Source organism: Vespa mandarinia, chromosome 1, assembly GCF_050613455.1.
Source record: "Vespa mandarinia isolate Hongniang chromosome 1, ASM5061345v1, whole genome shotgun sequence".
Taxonomy (NCBI): Eukaryota; Metazoa; Arthropoda; class Insecta; order Hymenoptera; family Vespidae; genus Vespa; species Vespa mandarinia.
In genome coordinates, this window is record NC_140810.1 from 10,577,324 (window position 1) to 10,592,046 (window position 14,723).

Sequence of the window (14,723 nt, forward strand, 5' to 3'; positions counted from 1 at the left end):
TAATTATATTAATAAACTATGTATTGTTAATCCGTAATCAATATTTACAAATCGAAACAATTCTAAGCTAATTTCGAAAAACATAAAATCTTTTAGTCTTTTATATAAATAGATATTTAACTGCATTTTTTTCATACAATTGTGCAAGTCATGCTTATTAAAAAAAGCAACGTTAAGATATATCGACATTGCGTCAGCATAGAATTTCACCTTGGTCATTGTATGCTCTTATGTTATATCTTAAATTAGACAGGTTGCATTGTACAAAGATCTTAAAAATAAGCATCTCATTACAAGATTAATTATAGTACAGAAATTGTTGAATAGATATTCACGATTAATGTTTATGGAAACACATAAATTTAGTTTAGAATACCGCAGGTCTTCATGCGTTCCGTCTATAAAAAAAATGCATCAGGAATGAATATATTTACATGAATGAATATTGAACAATCATTAATTTTTTAATGCATGATCTATTTTTTTTAAATTGCTAAAAATAACATAATATATTTATTAGTTATTAAATAAATATACTAACGAATAAACGTACTAACGAACAAATGATATTAGTATAAATTTTGTTATGAAATTTAATGAAAAACTAAATTGTTGCACATATGTTACATTATACATTAACCTTTTCATGAGTTACATAAGTACACATATGTGGATGGCAACCCAAATGCTAATTTTTCGTTTTATACTTTTAGCACTTTGTCCAGATATGTGTACGTTTCAGTTTTTTTTTTGGACAACAATTAAATGTTTTTCTAATAAAATTAGAACCAACGTTTCTGTTTCATTGCTTAGTTTAAACATTGTCAATGATGATATGAAATCTTTTTTTGTATACACATAAATAAAATTTAAAAGAGAGTTAAATTAATAACAAACATTATATGTTTAATGATAAACATTAAAATATGTTTTATAATTTCAAAATTAAATGCAATTAAGAGTCATCAAGAAAGATTTCATTTGTCATGAAACCTGTCACGTACTCACATAAGGTCCTGTCTTGTCATCGATCGAGAGCACGTGTGCGACTCTTTTTGAACACGTGGTCGATACTTTCTTGGAATTATTGAGAGGAGGAGGAGAAGGAAGAGGGATGAGGAAAGAGGAAAGGAGAAAGACAGACAGACTTTCGACCTCTGACACTCGTTTCAATAACTCGAGACTCCTCGTGGATTCGAAATGCCGAATCTCTGAGATATCCTCTTCTCTCTTTTCTCAACATCTTTTCGATCTCGATCCACGAAACCCCGCGTGAAAATCTGATCGAGGCTTTTTTACGACGACTGACGGTTTTTATTGCCATACGACGCGTTCGATGATCGACGATCGCACCTGCCGTGCATGCATATCGATTTTTTCGTCTTTTTTCCTATCTCTCACGTTTTCTCTTTTCTTTTCGTGCCTATTCTTCTTCGTCTTTGATCTTTCTTAAATATCATGTTAAATACAATATGTTGTAAAAAATTATGTTCAATTTAAAAAATTTATTTCCTTTTATTCTCTTATCTAATCGATAAGATGGGTTTGTCTGCGTTAATTGCATTTTTATTATAAGATTGTTGACAACAATATTAATTTTGAAGTTATCATTGATTTTATATGATAATATAAAATTTTATATAATAATATAAAATTGATGATATATAAATCGTATATCTTATAAACGGATTGACAATATGTATGTGAAATAAATTCTGTTAAAATTCAATCGGATTGAAAGTAATAGAAGCAGTTATAATTGATATACTGTCAAGTTAAAAATTTTGTTTTTTTAAAGGATTCTTTTGAATATAAAATAATCATTATCATTGATTCAGTTTCGTTACTTTTAGTTATATGGTTGAATAGTAAAAAACTAGATATTTGATTATTAAAATATTTCAAAATTCTTTATACGTTTCTATGGTAATTGTATGATAGAACTAAGCGCGATAAACTTATACAAAATTCACATATTGCAAAATTATATAAAGGAAAAAACTGCAAACATAAATTAATTTCAAGAGAAATATCTATAGTATTTTGGAAGTAAAAAGTAAGTATATTTGAAATAAAAAATAATCTTTATTTGATATTGTGCTTAACAGGAAACGAAACAAAATTAATTAAATGAAAAAAATGAATAAATTTTCTTTAGTTTTATCTCTATCTCAATTTTCCTCATTTTATCGTGAATGGTTCTTTTAATTTAACTATATATTTTTATCCTTGGAATTAGATAATGCAGTTGATTTCAAGACTTTGGGTATAATATGTAATTATAAACTTATGATTATGTTAATGATATGAATTCATTGTTAAATCTTTCTTATCTTAGATACCTAAGTTTTAGGTTCCGTAATATTACGTTAGTTTTACGTTATATTGTAATTTTAAAAATCGTTAGAATTCACTCGACAGTGAACTCATGAATAGATAACGACTAGTAGATCGTATGGATATATGTATGTTTGTATTTTATCGAATACATAATCGATTATGTAATCGTATTGGACTGGTCAGGCGTTCGGTACGATTCTATAGAGATAATTATCGAAGTAATGTTTATCTTTGAGCTCTTAGGTTAATTGCTTTTCGAGCTTTCCAATTAGTTGACTTTGCTCTTTTGCCATCAGAGTAAAGCGATCCTTCCGACGTCGTCACTAACTTACGATGAAGTCAGCACGCTGAGGCTGATTAGTGTACGCTAAATTATTCAGAGGAGGAAGAATCATTGCGGGAGTTTCGGTCAGATTGATTGTATTATTAGATATGAAAAAAAGAAAACAAAAGAAACCTAAAATATAATTTTAAAATTTCATTTCAATTTCAGTCATTATATTATGCGTTATATTCTTTGATAATAATTATGATATGTGTTTCAATAAAATTTTCTTAGAAATATTTCATTACACGGTGACATGTTTTGTATAATTTCATATGTTCCTCTATTATGTTATTATTCAATATTTAAATTTTCTTTAGTTGTGTTAGATTGTACACGTACTATCGATCAATCGGTGACCATTAAACTCAAGGGAATATATCATGTAATATGTGCACGTACGCACTCGATCGCGACGACCACGAAAACATGAGCGATGCAAAGATGACTTGTTTTTCTATTCGCCTTGTTTTTCGTTCGTTCGTTGATCTGATCGACCGTTGACTGAGTCGAGAGTACTTGTACTGCATGCAGCCTCGATCGTTTCACAAGCTTTTGAAGCACATTATTTTATGCGTGGATCATACCTTGGATATTTTAGACAGCATATAAAATTTTCTCGAGTGACTACGACAAAAAAAAAATTACTCGAACGATTCATACTCATTGCTGTACCAATTTTGTGGAAATTAATATACTCATCTAATAATAATAATAATTTCATAACATTTTATAGATAAAAGATATACAAGGATTTATCATCATATTACATTTCGCTCTTATTAGGAAGTATACTTTCAGTCTTCTATATGTCACAAAAGAAATTTGAAAAATGTTTTAAATAAGGTCTTTAAAATCGAGTGTCGGCTCGCAGTATCTAGAGTGACCCTCATATTATTTAACGTTTTAAATTTCTTGCCTTTTATGTTCAAAAGCTTAACGTCGTTGTAAAGATATTGATAATGGTTATAACGTTATGCACGATAATGTCTAAGCACAAAGAGCATGCTTCGTAAATTAACTTCTATATACTTCGTTAACAATTTTTTATCTCACAGTAATGTATCGATTACCGTTCTTCAACATTATAGTTTCAATAATGTTATAATAGCAATTTTCTTCGAGACAAAGTCTCTCTCTCTCTCCCTCTCTATCTCTTTTGCTATCTGTCTTAAAGATTAAACTAACTCACACTAAAGTCTAAAGAAGCACATTACCGATAGAAAGCTAAAATGATATCTTCGATGGTATTAATTTACATAGCGAGTTAGTAAATTGCTATGAAATATCGAAAGCCGCTTTTCAATTGAGATCGATTTGGAAACTTCGATATTCGCCATTCAACCGGGCCTTTCTGGAAGCAGCAAATAGTTTTGAAGCTTCAAAAGCTGCTTGTATGGGCGGGAAGCTTTGAAAGCTTCGAAACCATTTCAGCGAGTGGATTCAACGATTTGATGTGAAGAGGCATATCGATCGTTGTATCGTAGTTTGTCCTTAGAAAAGAATTATTCTTCATGTAAAAGCAACAGCAATACGATCAACGTTTTACCTTTTTTTTTTTTTTTATATAATTTATACAATATTTGCCAATTGAATATTGAATCGAGAGATGACTGCTTCAATAAGCAAATCAATTATCACGTTTGCATTAATACGAGAAATTGTTCTACTGCCGAATATCGGCTATTTGTTTTTTTAAAAGTAGCCTTACGCTTTCATCATTGGAAATACGTACACACACACACGCACATCCATACGTACGTAAGCACGCACGCACGCATGTGTATATATGTAGGTATGTATGTATATACCTAAACGATTCGATTTCTCTTGCGTAATCATTTCAGTATAGTATTGGCTCTTTCATTCATTTAGACTAGATATTGCCAATATGGGTGAATTATTCATTGAAAAAGGTTATCCAATCGAATGCATATAAATTATTCGTATTATCGTCGATTAATTAACATGAATGAAATGAAATTGTATTAGAATCTGGGTTTGAAAAGTATATGAAAAATCATTTGTTAGATAATAATAAACATTATATTATTTATAACGAAAGAAATAAAACAGATTGAAAGTGATAAGTTGGGTCGCTTCCTCGTCATAGTTAATATTATTTCAATCTAAATTTATTATTTCGTGCTCCTTTTGGAGAGTAGTTTAAAAGCCATATCAGTGTTAGCGTATGTGCGAAAAGTTCTTGCGCTACTTATGAATTTTCTCTCTCTTTCTCTCTTTCTTGTTTTTTTTCTAATTATTTATTTGACATTTTGTTTAATTCTTTGGAAAGTAATAATTAATAAAATAATATTAGTACTCTCTTAATTAATCATTCTATTCTATTCATGAGTTTTTTCAAATAATTATTAATCCAATAATATACAAATATTAATAGAAGAGTATAAGTTTATAATTATTATTTTGTTTGAGATTATTTTTGAAGTATAAGAGAGTAAAAAAAATGTATTCAAATAAACAAGCAAGAAAAGAAAATCAATAAGGATACATTTTAAAGGAATCAGGAAATGTTCGAATGTAGTGATCATAGTTCGAAACGTGGAGAACTTTCTGTGAGTGATAAATCGTGCAGATTCACATATACTAACACTTCTATTTTTCATGAATAGGACAAAAGCAACGAGTAATTTTAATGGCAATGCCACAACCGTTGCAATGGTTTCTATTTTAAAAGTAACGGTCTGTGAAAGCAACATTTTGGTTTACCGTTTCTAATCTTGGCAGCATGTATTCTGTATATATGTTACATATGTACATAAATGTGTACATATTACCTACGTGTACTTAATAGATGTTTTGGATTAAATTATATCAAAATAACTTTATATTTGTACGAACTATCATTATATAAACCTTTTTTATTAATCTATTATATCATCATATAATTTTATTAATATTTAACACAATCAAATACATTTATCTTATAGATTTTTTCGCAAGAAAATTAATTGATACTTCATATCCAAAGCTTAATGTTTGTTAAGTATATTAATATAAATTGTACTAGTTTTACAAGATTTAATTGTTTTCTTTACATACGAACAAAATTATATAGAGAGTTAATTTTCATCATAAAAGAAATTGGAAAGATGATTAGGTATCTTTCGAAAAGGGGGATCGAATTCGTTAAGGATTCAGTATAGCGAATCGCTTTTCTTTCTTTTTCTTTTTTTCTCATCATCAGGATCATCTCCCAAGAGTCAACGGATCAGACCTCCTCGAATATGTAAAAACGACTCAAAGGATCCATTTCTTTTTACCCTCTCTCGATGAACGGTTCTCGGCCAAACTCGACTTTTCTCTCTTTGTCTATATTCTTTCTTCCTCTCTCTCTCTCTCTCTCTCTCTCTCTCTCTACTTCGATTTTCTTTTTTTCTTTTTATCTTTTATACTCACTCGACTCCTCTCGTTCGATAGCGACGCGTCTCGAGTACTTCGGCAGTTCCTCGCAAAAACGGAATGGTGGCTCTAAAGAGAAGAAGAAAAGGGAAAGGAAGAGGGGAAAGAGTGGAGGAAGAGAAGGAGATCGAGATGGTATGGGAGGCCGAGGGACCGCGAGAATTTTCGCGTAAGCAGTTTTGCAGCTCGGCCTCTGTCGAGTGAAACGACTTTAATTAGGCAACTCGCTAACGACCCGCTGGCAACATAAATCACCGTTAAACCTTCCCAACGACGAAGCTTTTCCTCCATCTCCTTACTTTCTCCATTTCCCTCTCTTTCCTTTCCCTTTTTTCTTTTTCCTCAACTTTTCTTCGTTTTTCTTTGACATTTCTCTTTTTTCCTCCTTTTATTGTTTTTTTATTTCACGATACAATTCTCTTATTTACGTTCACATTTCTCCGTTTTCTCTTTTTTCGCATTTTTTCATTTTTTTTTTCATTTGGACATTTACCAGGACTTTGAAAATCGATCAGGGTGCAAAGCTAGCACGCATTGACAGACGCATGAAACGCGTGTTTTGCATTCTATCGCAAACCAATGGCACGTGAGGCTCGAAAATTGTTGCATGTATGGGAAGATTGCGAATGTAAAAACATTAGTTAATATTTAGGACGCATAGAGCATGTTGTTTTCGATAGTGATCGCTATAAAGAATGATTCATAGAGTAAGTTTTATTGTATCAATTTTATAAAGGAGATTAATAAATATATTTAATTTTATTATAAGATGTATTAGTAATTTTATATAATCTATAAACTATCATAATATGAAATATTTCAATTGCGTTATGAAAATATTTTTCTTATTATTTTTATATATTATCTTTTTATTCATCATTTTTATAAATCTAAATATATTATTATAGTTATATATATAAATCTGAGAAAAATATGGTTTTAATCGAGAATAAGCTAGATTAATTTTACGAACGCAGCGCATAAATATTTGTTATTTTATTCCAACGTGAATAATAATCTATTACAATAGCATTCCTGTTAAAAAAACATTTTTTTTAATTATCTTTTCATTTACTGTTACCTGGTCCCTGCATAATTGGGACTATAAAACGTTTTCTGAATGTTCGAGACCTTAAACTAATTTTACTTATTCTACACGATAGGTTTATTATGTGCAATTAGGTTAAACGAAATAATACATTGACATCCATCGAAGACGTTTCTGAGCATTTACAGTAAACATTTGTCATATATAATATAAAGATAATGTTTAATACCAAATTAGTATAGGATCCAAAGCACTTTCATTTTTACTATCTAACGCCTACAACATTTCCTTGAACTATATCCTTAAGGGAGGCGAAATATTTTCTAAACCAATATCATTTATATTTTTAAGATTTAAACCACTCACGCAAAACGCAAGACATTCAATCTAGAACACTCTTATTCATTTTCAGTCGGAAACAAACACACGATAGTCAACTACAAAAATCTCAAATGATATACACATATTATCTTTTCACTTTCGAAATGTCTAGCAGAAAAATCATATTACTTTTACGAATATCATGTACATACCACATATCGCGTTACATCAAGAATCTCAGCAACCAACTTATCTGTCGTGGACATTAATACATTGTTATTTTTTATTGAACTTGACGAAATCTATTATATTATGTTAGTTGTTGTATGCATTTCTTCGGATTTAATGTAACAGAAAATTCATTAATTTACACAAACTCAGCATGCATCAGTCTGTCGCGAAATTACTATAAATACAAATATTTTGTAATAAATACAAAACTTATAAAAACGTGATATGTCGAAATATTTTCTTTTTTTTTTCTATTTCTTTAGATAACGTATAAATTCTTATTGTTATTAATATTACGAATTTAATTCGTATTAGATGCGTTACGTTTGAACGGAAAAAAAAGGAAAACAAATCGATAATAATTATTAAGAGAGTTTCTTAATTCGCGATGAGAATCGTCGAAGGAAAATATAGTAATGAGTAAGTGTTTCGATGTCTTCCAAGTTCCGACCACTCAAGCTATAGTCGTTTTTCTTTGAAAACTGCAACGTGAAAGATTTAATATCGGTCGAGCAAGGGAGTCTACACTTTTCCTCGAAGTTCGGCTCGCCTTCTATTTTCCTTGCAAATTACTTTTCCAACGAAACATCTACATCCGTTTTCCTCTTTCTCTCTCTCTCTCTCTCTCTCTCTTTCTTGATTTATCTTCGTCCGGTAGCTTAATACTTCTCTCTCTCTCTCTCTCTCTCTCTCTCTCTCTCTCTCTCTCTCTCTCTCTCTCTCTCTTTCTCGTTGCTATGAAACGTTCCGGAGATTGGATGGTCACATACGCGATCCTCAATTTTCCTTGTATCGATCGATACGGCAGCCGTCGATCTATTACCGGAAATTCTAATTAATAGAACGTCGTTACAAAGACGATCGAATGTAGGTAACAAAGAGAAACTCGAGAAACTTGAAAACAATTACGTCATTGCCGAAGACGATAATAGCGATAAATTATTATATAAAATAAAATACTTATTTCTTATGTTCGTAAGTATATCGATACACATGGATCAATTTTTAACATGTTTCTTTATTTGTTTTTCTTTCATTTGTCGTAACGATTATTTTTATCGTCTATACGATCGTTTTATATTATATTGTTATTATAAAATTGTTTAACGGAGATTGGTCAACGTAGAAAGTAAAACGATAATGTGATATCGGCAATGTAAGACAAAATGAAGTTTAAAAGAGTGGACGAATAAATGGAAATCGTTCTCCATAAAATCTACCATTTCCTGGGAATGTGTTTTCAGAACGTTTGTCGCAGTACTTTCTGTTGGTAGGAGCGTAAAATTTCATATCGCAGCGTGTCACGTTAAGCGACTAACACATAAGAGAGTTCTCGTTTGTTCACCAGTATTTATGTCGTTTCACATAAACGACTTCTAATGGTCTCCCGTTACTTTTCCCTATTTATTTTTATTTTTTATTTTTATTTCTTTTTGTTCTTTTTCATTTATTTTTCTTTTGCATCTTTTAGAACTTTTAAACTATCAGATTTGTTCACACCAATGCATATTCGATCGATCGATGAACATAGTCTTATCGGAAACGGACCGCACCCTTCATTGCTTTGAGAATGGTTATCCACCCTTCTCTTTTTCGATAAACCGCATACTTATCTCGCTAGAGGCTGTTTCGAATATCAAATGAAGGCTGATATCTTTCGACGGGCTATGGTTAAACGCAACGATACAATTTTCCTGATAAGAAATTTCGTTTGGTTTCTTCCACGGTCAGATTATTTTTAAATTCAATTAAGACAGTTTTTTAACTATTTTTCTCATAGAAATTACATTTTAAATGTATTGTATATCTTATGCATCATATATGCTTAAGAGCATATTTTGCTCTTAAGCAAGTTTACAATTTATGGTCCTATGCTTGTTTATGATCATTATTTGTTATGAATAAGAAAAATTCTGAAAATTAATAGGTTGTCCATTAAAAAATTTTGTTATATAAATTAAGTTATAGACGTCTTTAGAACAAAAATAAAGATAATTCTGACTTTCGTTGAATCATTCGTTAAATATATTTCTTTTTAAACGTTACTATTTATACAGATGTGTATCTGCGAAGAGTTGATCGCATACGAAGTTAGAAAAAAATTAGCTTTAATTTTCAATGAGAAAGCGACGTCGACTTGAGTTTCGGAAGCTCTCAATGCTTCGAAACACGAAGAAACATTTAAGTGGAGCTGATGTAGAGACGGTAATCGCTTTACGAGTCTCGATCGCTTCGCTCTGACTTCGAGTTGCCTCTATTGGGAACGGAGTGAAAATATTGTCGATGCTGTACCTTGTGAAACGTCTATCGTGAAGAGCGATAGAATTTTCAGGCGCATCCACCTCTGCTTCCGCGTGTCTCCTAACTTTTCTGAAGCAATGTAACTGATACGAAGGAGCTCAGACAACAAAAGAATTCAGAATATATTCGAGTTTTCGTAAAAATTTTATAACGAGACATTGGAACAAAGTTCCCAACAAGGAAATGGAAATGTAGAATAATTAATTAGATGTATTCTTCATGGATGAAATTCAACAAGAGAAGATACTTACAAAAATTAACTCTTTCGGTGATAAAATGATAGAAACGCATTGAAATCCTACAAGGAAAAAATTTACAATTTCGTACAAAAAAATTAGATCTATCGTAATTATTACTCACTTATCAAAGGGTTACAAAAAACTATTCAAGACAATGTAATAAATTTTCGGTTGACTCGTAAATAAATATTCCTTCACTGTAATAAACTTCTTATTCATATTTATTTAATTACATTATACGTATTACTTCCATATATTATGTTCTTTATTTTTGCTTCGATTGGTATGCCAGAAAAACTTGTGTTTTCTGACTTACAATTTTTTGTCGAAAATATCGATGGTGAAAATAATCGTGTCGGGAGCAGAGGTGACAGAAATTGAAAAAAAAAAGAGAGAGCGAGAAAGAGAGAGAAAGAGAGAAAAAGAAAAAGAAAGAATCAGAGAGAAAGAGAGAGAAAGAAAAAGAAAGAATCAGAGAGAAAGAGAGAGAGAGAGAGAGAGAGAGAGAAAGGAAGATAGGAAGAGAGAAAGAAAAAGTAAAAGAAGAAGCAAAATGGGGGAAAAAATCGAACGTGCCGAGGGTTTGTGCCGAGAGAGGAGCGCACGCGACTTCGATGCCGAAGCGTAAAATCTCGCTCAAATCGTGCGCGTACGTACGCCCGATTTTTCGTCTTCTCGCCTCGGTGCTGTCGACTCGTCGGCAAAAATTCAGACCGATCGCTGGATGGTAGATGGATAGATGGATATCTCTCATTCGTATTCTATTTTCCTCTCTCTCTCTCTCTTTCTCTCTCTCTCTCTTTCTCTTTCTCTCTCTTTCTCTCTCTCTCTCTTTCTCTCTCTCTCTCTCTCTCTCTCTCTCTCGTTTGCTCTCTTTTTTCTTTCTCTATTTTCGATACGTACATACATACATAGATATATGCGATTGACGGGAGAACGACTACGCCTAGCTTACCTATCGTAAACGACAAAGAGAGATGCCTTTTCTATTATAGGAGAGGTTTTTTCCTATTATAGGAATATCTACGTGTACATGGAATACAATAGAGGGTTCAAAATATTGCGTAATTAATTTTATTTATATTTAAAATTTACGAAAGGTGAAAATGAAAAATTATCCATAAGTGCGTTACTGAAATTTGAATGGGTGTTTTTTTTGTAAATTATTCGAAGTAACAAACATTTGTCAAAGTTTCTCAACAGCGGAAATTTGTGAAAAAAGAAAAAAAGAAAAAAAAAGAAGAAAGAGAAAAAACAATCTCTGTTTTTTCTACTTTTTTTTACTCGCACATTGTACGATTTATCACGCACATCTACGTCTACCTCTACAATGTATTTTATATGTATATATATATATATATATATATATATCTATATATATCTATATATCTATATATCTATATATATATATATATATATAGATAGATGGTAAATAGGTAGAGCAAAAAGGAAGAGATGTAATGCAAACCGGCACGTACATTTCTATCCAGGAGGATAGAAGTGTGATGGGGGTTGAAGAGTGAATGTAGGTTGGAGAAAAGAGAAAAAAGAAGGGTTGCCGTGCCGCGGTAATGGAATTTGACATTAGGATCGACGCTGGAGGTGGCATTCTGTGTCGAATAGGAGGGTGTGTCGCCTATCCTTTTTCATCATCAACGCTTTAAGAAGTATATATGTGTAAGAGAAAGAGAAAGAGAGAGAGAGAGAGAGAGAGAGAGAGAGAGAGAGAGAGAGAGATCGAAAGAAAGAATAAGGTGGTACTGTCGTCAGCGATAAGCGACTCGGCAACGATTTTTCCATCGAATTTTGCGATTACACGATGTGCTTTGCTCTTCGCCTAGAAGAAGGCCTCTAATGTGTCGATCGATTTCTCATCGCTACTTGCTTTCGAATCGTGTTGAGATTCTTCTCTCTTTCTCTCTTTCTTTCTCTCTCTCTCTCTCTCTATTTATCTCTTTCTCTTTTTTCTCTCTATCTATGTCTTCTTTTCTTATATTTTTTCAGTATACGTGCACTTCGATCGTCTTCCTTGCTTTGATATCATGAACGAATTTCATCGGTTTGTGTCTCTTTCCTAGACTTTATGCTTCGCTTGCTTTTACATCGTTCTTGCTCGATCGACTCGGAATTATTTTTTCTGCCTTCCGGGGAAATCGGTTGGAATGGTTTTAAAGGAGGAAAAAATTGAAAAGAGTAGATGGAGAAGTTAGTCGTTTCTCTTTTTATTTTCAAGTCGATGCGATAACATTATGATCCTATTAACATAGAATTTAAAACAAGATAATTAAAAAAAGATTTTAACTTTTTTATCATCAACATTTACTTATTAAGCATGGTTGTAACGAAAACGCTTAATAGTGATCCAATTATTGAATTTATTAAAAAGTTCTTTTCGTATTGGATGAGATTATATTTTCCAAGGACGAGTCTTTTTTATCATAAAGAAATTCAAAAGCTTTTGATCAATATCGGACGAAGTTCTTCATATTAAAGAAAATGTCATTGTCAATTAAACATTAATGACCATCATGGAGATGTATTTTATTTCTTTTGTTATTTACTTAAAAAAAAATAGGAAGAATTTTACAATAGATATTATATTTTATATCGATCCATATAATTTTATTAATTATTTCGCAAATGTTTTTTCAGATCATCCGAACGTAAAAGCATATGTGGGTCATGCTGGTTTGTTGGGTCTTACGGAAGCTGTGTACGCGGCTGTCCCAATGGTTCTCATACCGATGTACGGTGATCAGTATGTAAATGCTGTGACTGCAGAGTACAGAGGTGTATCTATATTACTCGAATACGAGGAAATAAACGAGGACATCTTCAGGCATGCTTTAGACGAGATTTTCAATAACACCAGGTATGTTATCTAGGTAGTCTTCTTCATCTCTTTCAACCGTGACTGGTGTATCGTTAGTTCGCCAATTTTCTCCTTCTCTCTTTTTTCTTTTTTTTTTTTGCAAAAGATATCGGTTCCGAGTTGAAGTTTCGCGTTGCTATCTGCTCTTTCCTTTTTTCTCTCTCTCTCTCCTCTCTCTCTTTCCCTTTTCCAGCATCATAGCACAGGATTTAGAAAGAAAAGGAAAAAAAAGACGATAGGAAGAGGGGAAAATCGTATAATCTGGCCGGATATTCGCTCCGTTGAATATCTCACGAGCTGTCCGGACGCTAGGATATGCGGGAAGTGCATCGTCGTTGCCGTACCGGCGCACCGTTAATCCGTAACGCGGTTCACTGCCGTTTCTACCCTTTCTTCTAGCTTGCTCGTTTTTTGACGCTACGTTTCCTCCATCCCTTCTCTCTCTCTCTCTCTCTCTCTCTCTCTCTTTTTCTCTTTCTCTCTCTCTTCTTAACAATGATTTTCTCTTTTTTCATTCCGTCAACTTTTTACCAACTCTTATCCCGTCAAGCGGGAATTGCGAATAATAATACTGGTATCATACTTATTGTTAGAACCGATAAGACTTTTAATACTCATAGAATTACGATTTTAATTAAAATGACATTTACTCGATCGCAGAAAAGATATCTGGCATTAATAATTATAATAATTAGAATACGTGCCTTGAGAGTAATGCGATTGAATGGATTAATAGAAATTTTGTAGAAATAGAATTTCTTTACTCGTTTCTAATTGGTGTTTTTAGTTATTGAGATAAAACTATCGGAGTTTAAATGTAGGATTAAGAAAGATTATCTGCGAAGGAAAAGGTTGTTGAACGAGTTAGAAAGGGACGGGATAACTTTTAAAAAGCTTTTGTTTGTTTTAATAGTAGAAATGTGGTTTAGAGATGTTCTGGAATAACAATTTGTTACTTTGTTGCAACAATAATAGCAGAAGATATAACAATTCTAATGAAAATATTGAAATTTATAGATTAGTTATAGTAATAAATAATAATAATAGTAATAATAATAAGGGAAGCATTACAAAAAAGTGAGAGAGGATTGTAGAGTGGAATGTAACGATGAATATCTGACAAAAAAGAAACTATCAATTTTATTCATTATAAGAGAGAAGAATGTTATTAAAATATAACAGTTAGACTAGATACTTTAATTTGATTCGATTTACGTGTCTCGTAATTACCGAGGAATTTATTTTTTATATTTTTCTATGAATCCAATCACTTTGCGAGTAACTTTATACAGAAAACTCGTTGTATCAAGAAAGCAGCACAAAATTCATCCATCAATTTTCCCATCTCATTCATTTTTGGAAACGACAAATAGGTCGTAAAATTTTTCGGTAAAATCGAGTAAAATTTTCAAGGAAACGTTTATGGATCTATCGATTAAGCAATAGCGATCATTCTCGATCAGTGAATAAATACGAGGGAGTGAAAATGGATACGGGTGGATGAGGACAGGGGTGAGAGTGGAGTGAGAGTGGGTGGGTGAAGAGGAGTTATGGAATGCGAAACACGCTTCTCGAGCTTACGCACGTGTGCGCGCATGCGTACATACGTGTCCCTTTATCCCT

At 31.9% G+C, this 14,723-nt stretch overlaps 1 protein-coding gene across 1 annotated transcript in view; it reads left to right on the forward strand.

Moving 5' to 3' along the window:
- The window catches only part of LOC118445704 (UDP-glycosyltransferase UGT5), a 42,923-nt gene that overhangs the window by 3,420 nt on the left and 24,780 nt on the right, over positions 1-14,723 (forward strand). The window contains exon 2 of the mRNA XM_035875478.2: positions 12,881-13,100. Coding sequence (XP_035731371.2) covers positions 12,881-13,100 — 220 coding nt within the window. The remainder of the gene's footprint in view (positions 1-12,880; positions 13,101-14,723) is intronic.